The 20901-nt window shown below is 39.1% G+C and overlaps 1 protein-coding gene and 2 pseudogenes across 2 annotated transcripts in view; all 3 read left to right on the top strand.

The window, feature by feature from the left end:
• The first annotated feature begins 6128 nt into the window (after positions 1 to 6128).
• On the top strand, positions 6129 to 7881 carry LOC117631127 (UDP-glycosyltransferase 92A1-like). Its single transcript, XM_034364097.1, has one exon. It carries the CDS (start codon positions 6262 to 6264, stop codon positions 7786 to 7788), a length of 1527 nt encoding a protein of 508 aa, XP_034219988.1. The 5' UTR covers positions 6129 to 6261; the 3' UTR covers positions 7789 to 7881.
• On the top strand, positions 7808 to 11330 carry LOC117615085 (annotated as a pseudogene).
• A 106-nt stretch (positions 11331 to 11436) lies between these two features.
• The window catches only part of LOC117615082, a 38203-nt pseudogene continuing 28738 nt past the window's right edge, over positions 11437 to 20901 (top strand). Inside the window, exons 1-4 of the transcript XR_004583957.1 lie at positions 11437 to 12115; positions 12817 to 13921; positions 14622 to 15037; positions 15213 to 16788. The product of XR_004583957.1 is annotated as a disease resistance protein RPV1-like (transcript). The remainder of the gene's footprint in view (positions 12116 to 12816; positions 13922 to 14621; positions 15038 to 15212; positions 16789 to 20901) is intronic.

Genomic DNA, 20901 nt, shown 5'->3' with positions numbered 1-20901 from the left:
ACATTAAGTTTCATATTAACTTATCATTCAACACATCCAAATTAACTATAAAGTTCAACTCAACTATTTAAAATCACATCAATATGAAATTCCATAGAAAATTAGGAAGAATTAGGAGAGGGAAGTTAACTTAGGGTTAAACATAAATATTATAATTATATATTTATTTATTTAAAATATAAACATATATATTTTCGGGTCGGGTTCGGGGATGGGGACGCCAATACCATCCCCTCCCCATACCCGTCGGGGATTTTTCAAGTTCGGTGATCCCCGTACCCGATACCCGTTTAGACCTGAAATCTCCCCCCGTTAGGGTCGGGAACCCGACGGGGACCCTCCCCTACGGGGATTTTTGCCATCCCTAGATCGGCATGCATTGGTTTTTATTAGCTTGTTTAAAGTGATGTCTTTAACGACTTTATTTTTAAGTACAACTTTTGTGGGTGTCGTAACTGGTAAATCCTCAGGAGACACAACTCCTCCTACTAAGGACACCTAGAGGTTTACCAGCTTGTGGCACATGCTAAGTGCCAATCGAGATTACCTGCGAAAGTGGTTTAGTAAGTTTTTCATTTTGTTTGTGTTTTTGTTTCTAATTTTGCTCGGGGACTAACAAAAGATAGGTTTGAGGTAGTTTGATAAGTGCATTTTTCCTAAATTTTTATACTTTTTATATTTGGTTTTTGAGGTAGTGTATAACCCCCATGCTCGTTTTTGTACCTGTTCGATAATAATGGAAGCTCGTGTTTCTGCGCTAGAAGCTTATAATTCCAAAAGCCAACTCATTATGGAAGCAATTCAGCGTCTTCTTGAGGAAAAATTCGCTCATCTTGAAACACGATTTGATTCAATTGATTCTCGTCGTGAGGGTTCTAATCCACCCCTTACATCTGATGTCAATGATGGTGACTGATTTCGGCAGTGGGGAGAGAAGGAAAATATGGGTTTTTGGTGCATCATGAATTGATTTTGTTGCCCAATTCTGATGAAGACATCTAGCACGAGCAGTGGGGGACCTGTGCATACGCAAGGAGGTGCACCTATACATTCGGTCACCGGAAAAGTCCATTAGAGTAGCTGGAGTTGCATCTCTGCTTCACACTAAAGACGCATGCAACATGTTCGACGAAATGCCCAAACTAACTAGGCGCTGTGCCATTTTTTTTTTTAACACAGCCAGGGTTTTAAAATAGAAATAAAAATAGGGAAGCTGCTGGGCCATTTCTCTTGGGCTTTCCAATTTCTATATTTCCTTACTTAATTGGGTTTTAAGTGGGAGTTATCTTTATTCAATTGGATTTTGGGAATTCCTTATTTAAGTCGGATTGGAATTCTCTTTATAAAGGACCAATTTAACATTACCTAATTTCATCAAAGTGTGTGTGCATCACAAGAATCCTATGTTTTTTTTTCCTTCTTGAGTACACCAATCCAAAGTAAGTCGAATGCATATATATATTTTTTCTTGAGCAGACGCCAATTTTGTTTATTCTTTTTTTAATAAATGTATTTTTTCTTATTTAGGTCTCTCTGTATTAGTAAGATCAGTAGCAAACTCGAGGAGGAAGAGTCTACGTGACACGCTATTCGAGGTATAATTAATTTTTATTTGTGTAGTCAATTAGTCATAGGTATAGATATAAAACCCTTATTTTGTTTTAATTGTACAGTTATGGAACGATACTTTAAGAGAAAGAGTTTAAATCCTCCTTAAAATAATCCGTCTAGTTGCAACCCTCCTACAAATAATCCGGCTAGTTCCAACCATCCTTCAAACAATCCGGTTAGTTCAAATCATCCTTCAAATAATCCAACTAGTTCACATCCTCCCTCGAATAATTAGGTAGTCCAAAACGATCGGAGGTCACTAAGTTGGATGAAATATTGGCTAATCTTCCTGTAGACCCTGGACTTAGACCTCCAATGACTTATTATAATCCCAATTTTCGAGAACAAATCCAAAGAGCCTATCTACAAAGGTGTCCTTATCAGCTTAAAAGCCAAAATGGCATGCCTCAAACACTTAAGGGGAGAGTAATCGACGTTTTCTTGTCAAATGGTTTGATTCATATTATGAATAACATTAGTATTGTTTAAATTATAAGGATGTTTAGTTGTTTTTTTTTTTTGAGCTCTTAGCTTTTGAAAATTGCAGCTCTGCTGAAAAATTCTTGGGTCCGCTGCTGAGCACGAGAGTCCTTATTGCAAGAGTGAGAAGACTTCTCTACTTCTTGTCTCTGTTGGTACATTCATGTCATCAGAAATCACCACCCCTAAGGATGCTGTGCACATCCAAGTTGACATCCAATGGGAAGCATTTTTTGTAATTAAAGTGGGATTTGTTTGGTTTTCAACTGTTGGTGCAAGTGACATCTCCGGAATCACCATTCACGCAAGGTTTGCCTGCTTACTTGTCTTCTTTTTCCATCAGTTTAGTTCAGCAAATTACTGAGTTTTTTTTCTCTTTGAAGAATCTTGATCCAGAAGCTTGGAAGCAATTGGGTTTTTGGGTTCATACTTATGGCAGATCACCACATGCTCTCCACCTATTTGTTTGAAATGCCACACTCATGTTGGGTATGCAATGATGATAATGCAATTCTTGATTTTGATCTTGGCTACCATATGGGCATTCAAGACAAATGTGGTGGTGCATTTCTCAAAAGCTACTTCATTGGAGTGTTGATGACGGAGTTTCACTAGGCCTTATACTTGCTTTGTCCTGTTTCTATTCAAGAAGCATTTGTTATTTCTTTGCATTTTCCTACCAAACTGGCATATTTACGTTGTGGGTTGGGTTTTCAGTGTGATGCACGCTTTGTGCACGGGCATACTTGTGCTAAGAAGCAATTCTTGTTGCTTGTTGTGGAGGGTGATGATTTTGGAAGTGAGTGGGTTAATTTTGAATTGCAGCATATTGAAGTGACTGCTTGTGTTTTCTTTGGCACACCAGGCTATGAAGGTTCATCATCGTAGGACCTTGATAACACATGTGGAGCTTATAAAATTGATTACAGAGCATTCCTTTTCTGAATATTTTCATATTTTCAATTCCAAATGAATCCTGTTGCGTTTCTCCAGCACCTTCTTGTTTTTCTTCTAATAAGTTTCCAATACTTGTAAACTTAGTTTCAAAGGGAGGGGTAATGATAGGAATCTCCATGGTAATTGTTGGTCATAATTCCAGAATTTCATCCCTGAGGACAAGGATTGTTGTTGTAGGTAGGATAATGATAGGAATCTCTATCTGAGCTAGCACTATGGTTTGTTAACCACCAGCAGCTAGGTTATGGCTAGTTGAGAGTTGGTTAGGTTAACTCTATATTAACTGAGAGAGTTTGTATTGAGAAGTTATGTTAATAAATATACAGACTTGATTTTTAAATGAATTTTAGCGCAAGGCTAATTGGAGAAGAAAAGTAAGACATTGAATATCATTGTGCCAAAGTTTCATAATTTTCTATCAAGCCAATTGCTCCAGACTTGCAAGTCAAGACAGCCTAAGTTGAAATCCTTTCAGAACTGCGCTGCTGTGGAAGATTGAAGAGTTGAAGACTTTTCTAATTTTGCCTAATGGCGTGTGATATATTCTCGGAAAGCTTAGAGATCAAGCTACGTTTCTCATATTTTTTTAGAATTTTCTAGGAGGTGGAACGACCCCAAAATGTGCGTGCAAGTTGATTGATGTGTTTTCTAGTCAAAGAAGGATTCTTTCCTAGTTTGTTTCCTTATTTGTTTAGGATATTGGTTTGCTTTAGGAGAATTTTTCCAGACCTTTTTAGAGTAGGGTTTAGTTATTTCACACTATATAAGGTCACCCTAAGATCTTTCTATGATAGACCATATACCTTTTCACCATCTTTCAATACACCCGCAAATATATCACAGAGAGAGAGCTAAGAGTTTGGTGCTACGGTGCTTCTGGAGCTTACAAAGGTGTTGTTGTGGAGATTCCAGAGATCAAGTCCTTCCGCCTAATTGGTTTTATGACAATGATTATTTTGTTTATCTTTTCTTTTGTCATGAACTAATTTTCCTTGACAGGGCTACGATGTAGCCTAACCATGAATACTTAAATTTTTTATTTTTTAAATTATTTTTATAGTTATATTAATTTCTAATTACTATTCCATGTTGAGTGTTTGTTAAATTTCTTAACTCTTTAAATATCTTTAAATATCTAGCCAATATTTAATTGATTTGATGATTCAAGCGGAGATCGAGAGGAGATGTTTGGTGTTTGCTTCTCGTAACAAATACCATGTCTTGAATGAGTACCCAAGAGGGACTAACATGACTCATGCAGTTTTTTTGCAGGTTCTCATAGAACTTAATGAGTTCTTGATTTTCTAAATCCGTTGCTCGAGAGAGAATGAGTCGTTAATTGAGAATACTTTTGGTTGAGCTCGAGAGGTGACATCGAATGAATTAGGAGAAACCAATTGTCAAAATGGGTAGTAATTAGGGTTAATTGGCTATATGAATGAAGTGAAATTGGTTATGGTCTAGTGTCTCCTGAACTTGATTTTCTAAATTGTTACTCAGATTGTTATTTTTCATATTCGTTTTAATTTAATTTAAATCAATCAATCACTCTCCTTAATCAATTGTTCAAATAAGTTTTTGGACTAATCATAATTGATAATTAATAGGAAATTACAATCTTTGTGTAAAAGACACTTAACTTATTTCAATATTACTTGTATGGATTATGTACTTGCAATAATTTCACAACATAAGATAATAATGGGTGCGAGCTAAATGTATTGGAGCCCAAAAAAGGCCCCTCTTCCAAGACAATATGAGTTGGATCAAAAGGAGTGTGGTCCAAGATGAGGCATGGGCATGGCCTGCCTTGCCTCTGGTCCGGCCCTAATCCCAAAGGGTTGTTCCAAGTCCAACATTAGATGTTGCTAGAACGATGGTTAATCCTACTATGTGTAGGAGTTAGCAGAAGTTAAAATTCCACCAGTAGGAGACGAAAAGAAATGTATACATAATACATGGGGATAAAAGCTAATTTTCAAGGTATCACACTTCATACTTCCTTTTTTAGTATTTGAATACTAATTTGAGCATCATAGTCTTTTTGAAAAATTATCTTGCAGATGTGGGCTTAGTCAAGTTAGCTAGAGCAAATATGCTCCCTACTCTGCACTAAAGTTTGAATTTTCCTCCCATAATTTACGTTAAATTAAAATAGAGTATAGTTTGTATAAAAAAATAAAATAAAATAATCTCAAAAGGCCCATAGCTTCCATATTTATTGATAACTTCTATCCACTATCAACAATTTTTCTATGTATTATGTAGGCTACTTTGCATGCCAAAGAGCTCCAAATAATAATAATAAATAAATAAAAAACCCTTCAACAAAGAGAATGACTATTGACTGCACATTAGGGTTAAATGAACTTGGTTGATGTTGAAGGATGGCAATGGTCAAGGGCGGAGCCAGTCATGGGCAAGAGGTGGCTCTGTCACCTCCATAGTTTCAAACATATGTACAATAACATGCCATCGTATATAAATATTGCAAGAAAACTCTCATATTTACATTAATAGCCCTCCAAACAAGTATATGGTATGTTAAATTTGTTAAATTTGTGTAATAATCAGTCAAACTAAAGTTTCTTCTTTATATTTTGGCCCATTATATTTAAAATTCTAATTCCGTCCGTGGCCCACAGACACAAGACTAATCTTGAGAGCAGACTTGGCGAAGATCATTTTGTTTCTCATCTTGTATTGAATTAAACACTAGCGTCCAATAATATTATTTCTCATCGGTTGTCATTTGTCAATGAAGAGATAGAAAGTTCATGTGTTCTTTAGGAAAAAAGAAAAGAAGAATAGATGTTCAACATCATAAACACATATGATAATATTTTTATGTGGTATAATATTATCAGTTGAGAATACTATAAAATTATACCACACAAAAATATTATTCGACATCACATTTTCCTCTTTTGTCATGCAACCTTTGAATGCATTAGCTTTTAGCATTTAAAAAGACATCTTTCAGTGTGTAACGCGGTTGGGCCAATTCAAGAGAGTTGTGATTTGTGAAGGCTGTTCCACCACGTCAGTCGGTATTTTCACTATGAGCATATCAGGTTTCAGTTGATATTTTCGCTGCATTTATGGCCATACCTTTTAGAACATATATATTATTCTTCCTCTTCTTCTTCACCATTGCATATAATTCTCAGCCAAATCCAAATAAACAGAAAATCCCGAAGACTAAAATCAGATATGGGATTTGAAAATGAGCATATTGTGATGCTGCCATTCATGGCTCAAGGCCATCTCATACCATTTCTAGCACTAGCAAAGCAGATCCAGCAAAGAACAAACTTCACCATCACCATTGCCTCCACCCCCCTTAACATCCAGTCCCTCCAATCCACCATTGCCACCTCATCAAACAACAACACCATTCACTTGGCTGAGCTTCCATTTTGTAGCACAGACCATGGCTTGCCCCAAAACACTGAAACCACAGAGAACTTGCCTCTCAACAAATTGGTCAATCTTTTTGCTGCATCCCTCAGCCTTGAAGCTCCTGCTCGCCGCCTGATCTCCGGCATCATCGAAACAGAAGGCCGCCCGCCGCTTTGCGTAATCTCGGATGTGTTTTTCGGATGGGCTAATGATGTTGCAGACAGCTTAGGCACTGTCAATGTGAGCTTCACCACAGGTGGTGCTTATGGCACCGCAGCCTACATCTCCATTTGGCTTAACCTCCCACACCGCTATACAGACAAGAACTTCTTCACCCTTCCCGGGTTCCCGGAACGGTGCCGTTTCGATATCTCTCAGCTGCATCCATTTTTAAGAGCTGCAGATGGTACAGATTCTTGGTCAAGATTTTTCCAGCCCCAAATTTCACTTTCTGCTAAATCTTTTGGTTGGCTGTGTAACACTGTGGAGGAAATTGAACCCTTTGGCTTGGATATCTTGAGGAATTGTGTGAGGCTTCCTGTTTGGTCCATTGGGCCTCTCATTCCTAGAGAGGCACTCAAGAACTCATCCACTTTGGATGTAAGTGTCTCAAGGCAACGTGCAGGAAAAAAACTGAGTTTTCCTGCTGAGAAATGCCTTGAATGGCTTGATTCACATGGTTCAGATTCTGTTATTTATATTTCTTTTGGTTCTCAGAACACAATCAGTGAAACCCAAATGAAGGAATTGGCTATTGGGTTGGAAGAAAGTGGGAGGGCTTTCATTTGGGTCATAAGGCCTCCTATTGGGTTTGATATGAAAGGAGAGTTCAGAGCAGAGTGGTTGCCTCAAGGATTTGAAGAGAGAATGAACAAAAGCAAACAAGGGTTGTTGGTGCACAATTGGGCACCTCAGTTGGAGATTTTGTCACACAAATCCACAAGGGTGTTTGTGAGTCATTGTGGGTGGAATTCAGTGATGGAGAGCTTGAGCCAGGGTGTGCCAATTGTTGGGTGGCCATTGGCAGCAGAGCAGGCTTATAATTCAAAGATGTTGGAGGAGGAGATGGGTGTGAGTGTGGAGCTGACAAGGGGTGTGCAGAGCAAAATTGTTGGGGAGGAGGTGAAGGGTGTGATTGATTTGGTGATGGATGAAAACGGGAAAGGAGAAGAGATGAGGAAAAATGCTGCTGTGATTAAGGAGAAGATAAGAGCATCAATAAGAGATGATGATGAAGAAAAAGGGTCTTCTGTTAAGGCAGTGGATGATTTTGTTGCTGCTCTTTTATCAAAGAGACAAGAATCATCAAAATCCAGTAACTCCATTGTTAGTAATTAGGTTTTTCTCTTGAAGAGAAATGAAAGAATCTTTGTAACTTTCAAGTCATTTGAGAAATGACCTATTGTTTGGAGTTCTAATTTTTTTTATTTATTGCCCTACTGTCATTTCTTATAGACTATTCATAGAGACGGGAGTCTCATAAACAAGAGATTGTCATTAATTTAAGGACATTCAAGAGAAAGCTCTGCAGAAGCTGAGCAAGATTCGTCCAGGTGATCTTCATGATGTGCTAAAGATAAGTTATGACGCACTAGACAAGCCAAACAAGTATATCTTCCTAGATATTGCATGTTTATTTGTAAAGATGAACATGAAGAGAGAAGATGCAATTAACATATTGAAGGGTTGTGGTTTGCGGGCGAGATAGCCATTTCTGACCTCACAGCAAAGTCACTCATTAAGATCACTGAAGACAGTACACTGTGGATGCACGATCAGATTAGGGACATGGGAAGGCAAATTGTTAGAGACGAAAACCTTTTGGATCCCGGCATGCGTACTAGACTATGGGATCGTGATGAAATCATGAATGTCTTCAAGGATGATAAGGTAAAGATTCCAGCATGATAAATTTTATTCTACTAATTTTTATTGTTTATATATATTCATACCTACTTGACAATAGGGAACAAGACATATACAAGGGATAGTCCTAGACTTCGAATCAAGGACAATGAAGGTGAGGGATCCGGGTGGTGACAGAATTTCTTGGAATAACTTTCGAAGAGGCCCAACTTTTACCTCTGCAGTTACATACGTTAAGGAAAGATACAAAGCACATCACCAAAATAAAGCAGAGAAAAAAAGAGAGGTTATAATTTGCTCAAAACCCCTTGCAGCAATGGTCAATCTTAGACTGCTTCAAATTAATTATGTGCATTTGGAAGGGGACTTGAAGTTTCTTCCTGCTGAGTTGAAGTGTTTACAGTGGAAAGGTTGTCCTCTGAAATCTCTCGCTTTGGATTTTTTCCTCTCCGACTTGCCATCCTTGATCTTTCAGACAGCAAACTCGAACGTTTGTGGCCTGGGCGTGGTCACAAGGTATGTATAAGCTTAATTATCTGATCCATCATCTTCATTATTATTTTGACATTGTATGCATGTGCATGACGGATCTTTATTTTTTTTGTCTTTCTATTTCTAGGTGGCTGAGAAACTGATGCTCTTGAATCTAACCGGCTGCTTTAATCTAACTGCTATTCCTGATTTATCTGGTAATGGGGCCTTGGAAAAGCTTATTCTTGAGCATTGCACCGGACTCACTAAGCTTCACAACTCTATTGGGAATTTGCAGACATTAGTCCACTTGAACCTTCGAGAATGTTCCAACCTCATTCAACTTCCAAATGATGTCTCCGGCCTGACAAAACTTGAGAACCTAATCCTCTCTGGTTGCTTGCAACTGAAACAACTGCCAAACAACATGGACCGCATGGTATCATTAAAAGAACTTCTCCTTGATGACACTGCTATAATAAGTCTTCCCGAATCTATCTTTCGGCTTACAAAACTTGAAAAGCTCAGTTTGAACAGGTGCAAATATTTGAAAGGGCTCCCCGACTTGATAGGAAAGTTGTGTTCTCTGAAAGAAATCTCCCTTAATGGGTGTGAAAAATTAGAAAAAATACCGTATTCCATGGGATCTTTGGCAAACCTTGAGAAACTAAGTTTGCTCTGGTGTACATCACTGAGCATTATTCCCGATTCAATTGGCAACCTCAAATCGTTGATGGAGTTTTATATTTACGGTAGTCCAATCAAAGAGCTGCCTGTGTCCATTGGTTCATTATCAAACTTGAAGGAATTATCAACAGGGAACTGTCAATTTTTGAGCAGATTGCCTGATTCAATTGGAGGTTTGAATTCTCTAGTTGTGCTAAAAATAGATAAAGACATTAATCACAGATCTCCCACATGAGATTGGTGCCTTGAAAACACTTGAGAAGCTTGAGATGAGGAAATGTGCATCTCTTAGATCATTACTAGAATCAATTGGAAGCATGAGGGCATTGACTGCAATAGTCATAACTGAAGCTGATATTACTGAGTTGCCAATCATAACTGAAGCTGATAGAACTGCCAGAATCAATAGGGATGTTGGAAAACCTTACCATGTTACAGTTGAACAGATGTAAACACCTCTGCAAGCTTCCAGCTTCAATAGGACAATTGAATTCCTTGCACAGATTGCTGATGGTGGAAACTGCAGTGACAGAACTACCCGAAAGCTTCGGAATGCTTTCTTGTTTAATGGTTTTAAATATGGGAAAGAAGCATCAGAAGAGGGAAGACACAGAAGAGATTAATTTTATAGTCCCAGCTTCTTTCTCAAATCTATCCTTGCTATATGAACTGCATGCTCGTGCTTGTAATATATCTGGTAAAATTGCAGATGATTTTGAGAAGTTGTCATCACTCGAAATCTTGAATCTAGGCCGTAATAACTTTTCCAGCCCTCAAGCCAGCCTGAGGGGCCTGTCTCTTCTCAAAAAGCTTCTATTACCTCACTGTAAAAAGCTCAAGGCTCTGCCTCCGCTTCCCTCGAGTTTAGAAGAGGTGGATGCTGCAAACTGTATTTCATTAGAAAGTATCTCTGACATTTCAAACCTGGAGAACTTGGTGATGATGAACCTTACAAGTTGTGAGAAAGTTGTGGACATTCCAGGACTTGAATGCTTGAAGTCCTTGGTAAGGTTGTATGCAAGTGGTTGCACAGCTTGCTCATCAGCTATTAAGAAAAGGCTTGCTAGGGTGCTCTCCTTTCTCTCTGTCTCTCTGTCTTTCTCTCCCTCTCCCAGTGTGTATACTATATATGTATGTGTGTGTACATGTATATATACATATATATGAAAGTGAAACACAATCATAGGTTTGGAAAATTTTGTTGCAGAGCTACATGAAGAAAATAAGCAATCTTAGCATGCCCAGGAGCAAGATGCCAGACTGGTTTTCTCAAGATGTGGTTACATTCTCGGAAAGAAAAACTGTGTTCTCAAAAGTGTGATCATAGGTGTTGTAGTCTCTCTCAACCAGCAAATACCAGATGACATAAGAGAAGAACTTCCTGCAATAGTGGACATTCTAGGACAGATCCTCAAACTGGATTTTCCTACCTTCACTTCAGCTTTGATCTTATTGGGAGTGCCAAATACAAATGAAGACCAAGTTCACTTGTGCCGATACCCAATTGACCATCCCTTGGTTTCTCAGTTGAAAGATGGTTATAAGATAAATGAAATGCGAAAAGAGCCGCCGATGATGAAGGGGGTTGAGCTGAAGAAGTGGGGATCCATTTGGTCTATGAAGGTGATGATGATTATGAGGGAGACGAAGAATCATTAAATGAAAGCCAGCAATCTCCTTCAGAAAAGATGGCAAGGTTCTTCAGCTCTTTTGAAGAAGGTGACTGAAGAAAATAGTTCAGTTGACCAAAGCAAGTGAACAAAGAATGTATATGGACCCTCAGTTACGTTATTTCTATCTTCTTTGTGCTTTCGCTTGTCTTTCTGTTGCTTTACCAAGACCAACTATTCTTTGCAGCCTCCTTATATTCTTACTGAGTTTTATCATTTTTATTTTTACCTTTCATTTTTATGTGACAACTTTTTTTGTTTTTTTTGTTTTCGAGCACCTTTCCTATTGAGAGGGCAAAGAACCCTAGTGCATTGGTTTGGAGCGATGTCCAAAACGTAAGGCACAACCCAAGCAACTGGCAAGAATAATCCAATACTTATATCACGAATGGTGCATATATAGCTGCAACTTTGATTCGAAATTATCGATCCTTCAATTGGCATCTACATTTCTCTGCACGCATAACAAGTGAAGCAGAAATGGCTGGCGAAGACGACGCCGTTTCATCAACCGCGGGAGGTTTCCGGCTACGCTGGGACGTGTTCCTGAGCTTCAGAGGCGAAGACACCCGCTCAACGATCACGAAGAATATCTACGAGGAGCTCGAGAAACGCAGCGTCCGAGTCTTCCGAGACGACGACGGTTTGAACCGCGGGGACGAGATCGCCTCTAGTCTGCTGGAGGCGATCGAAGACTCGGCGGCGGCCATCGTCGTCTTGTCGCCGAGATATGCCGAGTCAAGGTGGTGCCTTGAAGAGCTGGCTAAGATATGCGAGCGTAGCCGGAGACTGCGCCTGATGATTCTGCCTGTGTTTTACCAAGTGGACCCTTCCGACGTTCGACGGCAGAGGGGCCCATTTGCAGAGCATTTTAGAGCTCATGAGCGAGTGTACGAAAACGCCGTCGTCTCTAGTTGGAGGAGCGCCATGGCAAAAGTCGGTGGTACAGCTGGGTATATTTTCAACGCCAGGTAGTAATTAATCGAATTAAATTAGTAATAGTACTAAAATTATAATCATAATTCATAACTAAATTCCCACTCAATCAGTTTGAAAACCCTTAAAACCCTAGCTTAGCTTAGCTACCATGCAAAAATTGAGATATGATTAGAGATTTAGTTATCTAATGTTTAAGGTTTTGGTATATGATATTAAGATATAACAAAGTGTTTTGGAAGAATTAATTAAATAAGTGTGGTGGGGCATTCTTTTCACTTGTTTAATTCATTCATTCATATGTAATATAGTAATTTAAATTGGGCAGTACTGTAAAAGATTAGCTAATGTATCTTTCTTTCCTCACCGCACTGTCGTTTGACTCGTTTTCATTCGGATTTACGTTCTGAAGTGTGAGACTTTTGGCTTGTTTCTGAGGACCACTTGTTTTCGTAAATAGCTGCTTCGTGTGTTTTGCTGCATAACATGATTTCATTCTGAGGACCACCCGTTAACTAATTGGTGTTTTCATTCTACGTCCTATTCCTCTTGTCTGATCACTGATAACATGATTTGCAGTTGATTTGTTACTTTTGGCTTGTTTCAAGATTTAGTAATTGTCAAGATAAACAGGCTTATTGGTCTGTAACAGATACAATTAATTCTCAGGCGTTCAATGTTTTGCTTATCACCCTAAGGGCCTAAGTGATGTATTTGTGATTATGTATATTGACAGCAAAGAAGCAGAGTTGATTCAATTGTTAGTCAAAAGGGTTTTGACTGAAATACGCAAAACCCCTGTGGGTCTTGCTGCATACACGGTGGGACTTGATTCCAGAGTTGAAGACATGATGAGGTTGTTAGATGTAAGATCCAAGGGCATTAGAGTTGTCGGAATTCATGGCATGGGTGGTGTTGGCAAGACAACACTTGCCAAGGCTCTTTTTAATAGACTTGTGGGTTGTTTTGAGTGCCACAGTTTCATCTCAAATGTTAGAGAAATTTCAGCAGAGCATGAGGGTTTAGTATCACTTCAAAACAGGCTTATTGGTAGTCTTTCTTCTAATACCATGTCTGTAAATGAACTTAATACTGGTATTTCTGCAATCAAAGCAATTGTATACGAGAAGCGAGTTGTTATTGTCTTGGATGATGTTGATAATGTAAACCAACTAAATGCTTTAGTTGGCAGCAGACAATGGTTTTATGAAGGAAGCCGAATTATTGTTACCACCAGGGATAAAGAAGCCTTACCCAGTCATCTTGTGAACGAGTTGTATGAGGTCAGGGAGTTGCATTTCTCTCAGGCACTTCAACTTTTTAGTTACCATGCACTGAGAAGAGAAAAACCCACAGATACTTTCTTAACTCTGTCTGAGCAAATTGTGTCTCTCACAAGTGGGCTACCATTGGCTCTTGAAGTATTTGGTTCTTACCTTTTTGAGAGGAGGAGAATAGAGGAATGGAGAGATGCTCTGCAGAAACTGAAACAGATTCGTCCGCGCAATCTTCAGGATGTGTTAAAGATAAGTTATGATGCGCTAGATGAGCAAGAGAAGTGCATCTTTCTAGACATTGCATGTTTATTTGTAACAATGAATATGAGGAGAGAAGATGCAATTGACATATTAAAAGGTTGTGGTTTTAATGGTGAGATAGCAATTGCTGACCTCGTAGCAAAATCTCTCATTAAAGTTTATGAAGACAGTATCTTGTGGATGCACGATCAAGTTAAAGACATGGGAAGACAAATCGTTACAGAGGAAAACGTTGTAGATCCTGGCATGCGTAGTAGACTTTGGGATCGTGATGAAATATTGAATGTCTTCAAGGATGATAAGGTAGAGATTCCAGCACTATTATTTTTATTGTTTATATATTTGTTGATGCTCTAAATAGTTAGGCCAAGGTTGAGTCCAACTTAGTGATGAGGTGTGATGGATGATGGATGAAGGTGAGGACCTTCACCAAGTGTGTGAGGATTTGGGCAAACGATAAACATATAGAAGACAAGATATACGTGGTTCACCCGAATGAAGGGCTACGCCTACGGAGAAGGGTGTTCTCATTATGATAATGTTTGTTTACATTTGTACAAGGAGATTAGACCCAAATATAAAGATAGCAAGTGAGAAGCCCAGCCCAGAGATGGATCCAGAAGAGAGAGTCCAAGGCCTGAGGGTCTAGATCCAAGACCTTTTTCTAAGTGGAGAGTGGTATTCTTTTATAGGTGAGGGGGAGTCTTCATCTCTTGTAGTTTTCTGATGTGGGACTCCTCTTGCTTTGCTTAGAGTTGTGACTTGTGGTAATGCCTCTTTGGCTAAGGTGATGACCTCTCAAAGCATGGAACGTGGATGATCTAGCCAAGCTAGTTGCTCGGTCAGTTACGGTACCAACAATATTCTTCTGGCTAAATACAGATGTCGAAGACGCTTCGACCAAAATAATAGATGTTGAAGACGCTTGAATGTCCTAAAGGATGATGCATTATTGTTTTTCTTCACTCAGTTTCTTACATATTTTTCCATACCTTGATAATAGGGAACAAGAAGTATACAGGGGATAGTCCTAGACTTTGAATCAATGAAAAGGCCGGTGAAGGATCCAAGTGGTGATAGAATTTCTTGGGATAACTTTCGAAGAGGCCAACTTTTGCCTCTGCAGTTACATACCTAAAAGAAAGATACAAAACATATCTTGAAACTGAAGCAGAGAAAAAGAGACAGGTTACAATTTTCTCTGAACCCCTAAGAGCAATGGTCAATCTTAGACTTCTTCAAATCAATTATCTGAATTTGGAAGGCCACTTCAAGTTTCTTCCTGCAGAGTTGAAGTGGTTACAGTGGAAAGGTTGTCCTCTGAATTCTCTTCCTTCTGATTTTCCCCCTCGCCAACTTGCCGTCCTTGATCTTTCACGCAGCAAAATAGAACATTTGTGGCATGGGGGTGGTAACAAGGTATATGCTTCACTATCTGATCCATCATCTTTATCATTATAATTGTGTTGTGACCAGCAAGAATTTATATCACTGATCTTCGTAAGTGTCTGCCTTGTATCTGTCTCTTCCTTTCTATTTCTAAGGCACAACTAATGCAGTTTGGTAGATGCTCATACACTTTTGTTGTTTCCAGGTGGCTGAGAAATTGATGCTTTTGAATCTATATGGCTGCTTTAACATAACCACCATTCCTGATTTATCTGGGAATCGGGCCTTGGAAAAGCTTATTCTTGAGCGTTGCAGTAAACTGACTACGCTTCATGCCTTGATTGGGAATTTGCATACATTGGTCCACTTGAACCTTCGAGACTGTGAAAACCTCATTGAACTTCCAAGTGATGTCTCCGGCCTGACAAAACTTGAGAACCTAATCCTCTCTGGTTGCTTACAACTGAAAGAACTGCCAAGCAACATGGACAGCATGGTATCATTAAAAGAACTTCTCCTTGATGGCACTGCTGTAAAAAGTCTTCCTGAATCTATTTTCCGGTTTTCAAAACTCGAAAAGCTCAGCTTGAACCAGTGCAAACATTTGAAAGGGCTACCTGAGTTGATAGGAAAGTTGCATTCTCTGAGAGAAATCTCCCTCAACGATTCTGCTTTAGAAAAACTACCTGTTTCCTTTGGATATTTGGCAAACCTTGAGAAACTAAGTTTGCTCTGGTGTAAATCACTGACAACTATTCCTGATTCCATTGGCAACCTCAGTTCGCTAATGGAATTTCATACTTACGGTAGCGGAATCAAAGAACTTCCTGTGTCCATTGATTCATTATCAAACTTGAAGGAATTATCAACCGGACACGGTCAAATTTTGAGCAGATTGCCTGATTCAATTGGAGGTTTGAATTCTCTAGTTGTGCTAAAAATAGATCAGACATTAATCACAGAACTTCCACATGAGATTGGTGCCTTGAAGTCACTTGAGAAGCTTGAGATGAGGAAATGTGGATTTCTTAGATCATTACCAGAATCAATTGGAAGCATGAGGGCATTGACTACAATAGTCATAACTGAAGCTGATATTACTGAGTTGCCAGAATCGATAGGGAAGTTGGAAAACCTTACCATGTTACAGTTGAATAAATGTAAACACCTCTGCAAGCTTCCAGCTTCAATAGGACAATTGAATTCCTTGCACAGATTGCTGATGGTGGAAACTGCAGTGACAGAACTACCCGAAAGCTTTGGAATGCTTTCCGGTTTAATGGTTTTAAATATGAGAAAGAATCATCAAAAGAGGGAAGATACGGAAGAGATTAAATTTATACTCCCCACTTCTTTCTCAAATCTGTCAACTGCTATATGAACTGCATGCCGGTGCTTGTAATATATCTGGTAAAATTGCAGATGATTTCGAGAAGTTATCATCACTTGAAGTCTTGAATCTAGGCCGTAATAACTTTTACAGCCTTCCAGCCAGCCTGAGGGGCCTGTCTCTTCTCAGAAAGCTTTTATTACCTCACTGTAAAAATCTCAAGGCTCTGCCTCCGCTTCCCCCAAGTTTAGAAGAGGTGGATGCTGCAAACTGCACCTCATTAGAAGGTATCTCTGATATTTCAAACCTGGAAAACTTGGCGATGCTGAACCTTACAAGTCGTGAGAAAGTTGTGGACATTCCAGGACTTGAACGCTTGAAGTCCTTGGTATAGTTGTATGCAAGTGGTTGCACAGCTTGCTCATCAGCTATTAAGAAAAGACTTGCGAAGGTGCTCTCTCTCTCTCTCTCTCTCTCTCTTCCCCCGTGTATATACTATATATGTATGTACATGTATAAGAAAGTGAAACACAATCATAGATTTGAATTTTTTTGTTGTAGAGCTACATGAGGAAAATATGCAATCTTAGCATTCCCGGGAGCAGGATACCAGCTCTCTCTCTCTCTCTCTCTCTCTCTCTCTCTCTCTCACACACACACACACACACACTTTACAACAACAAGGGCAATACTTCAATCTAACTTACAATTCCTAGTCACATCCAAGCAAATCTGAATCTTAAGAGCAAACAACTTTTAACATTTGTTCCTAATTAATTCCAAGCTCATCATTCAATCATTACATTTGAACACACACTTTACAACAAGAAGGGCAATACTTCAATCTAACTTACAATTCCTAGTCACATCCAAGCAAATCTGAATCTTAAGAGCAAACAACTTTTAACATTTGTTCCTAATTAATTCCAAGCTCATCATTCAATCATTACATTTGAACACACACTTTACAACAACAAGGGTAATACTTCAATCTAACTTACAATTCCTAGTCACATCCAAGCAAATCTGAATCTTAAGAGCAAACAACTTTTAACATTTGTTCCTAATTAATTCCCAGCTCATCATTCAATCATTACATTTGAACCTTCCGGGTTGGTGCTAGCTCTACGAGTCACCATAGATACCTGAATTATATTTGAAAGAAAAACATTTTAATCTTTAAGTCCAGCTGTAGACAGTCCATAAACACTTGGTAGAATGGCTGGAAGAGCATCGAATTGTATAAAAGTAAAAGGAATTTGCATTGCTTCAGTGGGACGAACACACATACTTTTGTGTTTAGTTAATGGCCGTGTGTTCGTCCCACTACTGAAGCAAACTAGAGAAAACCTCAGTAGTTTTATAGTTTAAATTCCCCCAATTCCAGAACAGTAAGCGAAGACAACAAAGATGCATGATCCAAACTCTTTGATGACAGGTTATGTTCCTTCAAAATGTTTGTATTGTTGTGGTTATGGTGCTTTCAATTTGTAACACTTGAAACCTCACATTATGAAACACAGCTATAGCAACTTATTCAAGCACTTAGGAAACCACACATTATGAATGAGGGTAAAGTGGGTGCAATGAAGAAGGCATTTCAGTTTTGTCAAAATAGGTAAGTGGATTCGAAATCAACATCTGAACTAGCCTTAAGAACATTTATGCAAGAACTGAACTAATTTTCGCAACGTACCGAACCAAGAGTTGTAAACTCATTCATTTTGCATCCGAATGCCACATGATCTAATTAGCATTGTCCTATTGTCGTGAACCGTTGTAAAAAATTAACCACATCAACACAACAACCAAAGTATCTGTCAAAATTAAGGAACTCACAAGTGCAAAATAGCAACACAGAGGAACGGAGAGAACTTCATATTTTTTATTATCAAGAATTATGCCTTAGGCAATTTTCTTGACTTGTGTTGTGATCAATTACTGTTGAAAAATTAGGCTTCAGGCAATTTTCTTGAATTGTGTTGTGATCAATTATTGTTTTTTTTGTTTTTTGTTTTGAATGGTGATTTTGTTTAACTTCAAGCTCTGTTTCATTATTTTTTCCGTTGTGGGGAATTGTGCCACAAGTAAAGTGATTAGTGTTCTGGTTAGGCTTCTCTCAGATTTGCTAAATGTGGTCCTTTATCAATCTTGCAGATTTTAGCTCTGTATTTTTCAATGAGACCGTATTGTATTTTCTAGTAATTGAAATAGATAATAATAACATGAGAGAGAGAGAGAGAGAGAGAGAGGCATTTTAGCTTTGTGGGAACGTGAAGTTTGGCAACCAATCACAAGGTGACACGTGGATAAGGGGATTTTCTTTAGGTCAAATAATTGTACTAATTAAATATTAAGATATTATCATGTCATCCCATTTAAAGAAAGGAATAATTCCATTCCACATGAAAATTATTCTCTACAAACGCTAGCCAAGGAGGAGACACTATATAAAGATGGCATCTCACCACACATGAGATAACTCTAAACTCAAATTTGACCCAAAACTCTGGCAAAAACTCTCCCTCTCACGCCACTCTCTCTCTTAGGGATGGCAAAATTCCCCGTCGGGCCCAAGACCCAATCCAGCCCTAACGGGGGGAAATTTCAAGGCAAAACTGGGATCCTCGATATCTTAAAAATCCCCGCTGGTTATGGGGCAAGGATGCCATTAGTGAAAGAAGCTGACCCAAATTCCACTTTGGAATCTTAGCCGAACCCTTTGCGTGTCTGACACCTGGCGAATGCCGGGCATAAATGACCAAACTGCCCTTCTAACTGAAAAAATCAGTTTTCTAGCAGTTAGACTTCTACCGAAAATTCGATAAAGTCTCCAATGTAAATTGAACATTTCCCAAAAGTCTCCACATGTCAACAAACATTTATATATGTATCTCAATCATTCAGCATGCATTTAAATATATTCAAGCAATCAAACATCATATTATTTTGGCCTCCGGCCTCAATAAATCGAATAAATCATTCTGCTAACAACATTCAAATTAATTCTTATAACCTCCCAAGAACAGTGTTAGATTTCATAATAACTTAACTGGACTACCTTTTATTACCTGACCTCGTGGCTGCACCTTGTAACACTAGGCTGCTTACGTACCCTTACTAAGGGATCAAGCCACACTTAGTTCTCTCTTCTACTCATATCAATCACACAGTGAATAAGTATGCCGTACATTGAACTCCCTTATCTTAGTTTTAAGAATATCTTATAACTGAAATTATTTCCACCTAGGCGTACCTCTAATCCTGATTCGTCAACTCCATTAATACTGTTGATACCCTCCTCGCAGGCCTCGGAGATACCGCTTCTATCCGGGCCGCAACCTATAACTATCTATCTTTGCAGGCCGAGCTGCAACCTTCACAAGCCTCGGAGATACCGCTTCTATCCGGGCCGCAACCCTTCCTCGCAAATCCGGAAGTCCCTAAAGGTTCTAATATGCGTAGGACACATGTCCCATGAGTTTGGTCTCGATCGGAAGGTCGGATAGATCACGATCGCACGATCGGATGGTTATTGTAAACCTAGCCCTAGGTGACAGGACCCGACCCAATTTCCTCTTTGAAATTCGGGCCAAGCCCTGTGCGTGTCCGACACCTGGCGAATGTCGGGCACAAAAGACCTTTTTACCCTTCTCGCTTTAAACTCTCCCTTAGACTTCTGCCGAAAATTCGGCAGAGTCTCCCCTGTATTTTGACCAAACCCAATATTTTTCACCTGTTAAACAATCAATTAAATTCACACCAACTGCCAGAATTTTTCAGATAACAGATCTCAACTCCTATTTTTCAACTTCAACTATATATCAGAGCATTTGTCTAAGTTTCAGGGTTTTAAGGATTTTCTATAAAACTCTACCTTACTGGATGACGCGGAAGCTTTGATTGGCCCGGTGGTGGATCCGGCGCACTTCTATGGCCTGGGAGCGAAAAACAGGTTGAAAATGTGAGTGGACAAAAATAAGGTTCTTAGAAATAACTTTATAACCATAATAACCCCCATTGTAAAATAGTTAAATAAAACTGAATACGTACTCTCCATATAACGCATACTAAATTCAAGGCATTCTATATAAATCACATTCAAGTTCAAAAAGTTTCGCACAAAAGCACTGAAATCAAAGCTTGCATAAAATACTGAAATCAAACTTGTATAAAAGCTCTGTACTCAAACCTTGCATAACTGAATAAATATATATAAAGGTATCCATGCCTGAAAAAAATTAGAGAAGCTGATATAAAATAACTGAAAATCATAATTAAATAAAGAAAACTCAAAATCCTTGAAAATACCACCAAATTGTACCCCTGTCTTAACCGTCAATTCCCTGGCAGGTCTCGGACGTCACGCAGGCTACCCGAGCCGCAAACTGGCGAAATCAGGGGACTATGATCAGCCTGTCCTGCCGGCAGATTCCTCGATGACACCAAGTCAGCTCGAGTCGCTCTGGCAGGATGCAGGGGACCGTAGTCAGCCTGATCCGCAATCCTGGCAGGTCTGGGGGACACAGAGTCAGCCGAGCCGCAATCCTGGCAGGTCTCGGGA

The sequence above is a fragment of the Prunus dulcis genome, chromosome 1 (assembly GCF_902201215.1).
Source record: "Prunus dulcis chromosome 1, ALMONDv2, whole genome shotgun sequence".
NCBI classification, from domain to species: Eukaryota; Viridiplantae; Streptophyta; class Magnoliopsida; order Rosales; family Rosaceae; genus Prunus; species Prunus dulcis.
This window is presented reverse-complemented; position numbering and strand designations above follow the sequence as displayed.

Bases quoted from the DNA above. Each gene is read 5' to 3' on its own strand.
- LOC117631127 (XM_034364097.1), top strand. From the start codon at position 6,262: ATGGGATTTGAAAATGAGCATATTGTGATGCTGCCATTCATGGCTCAA.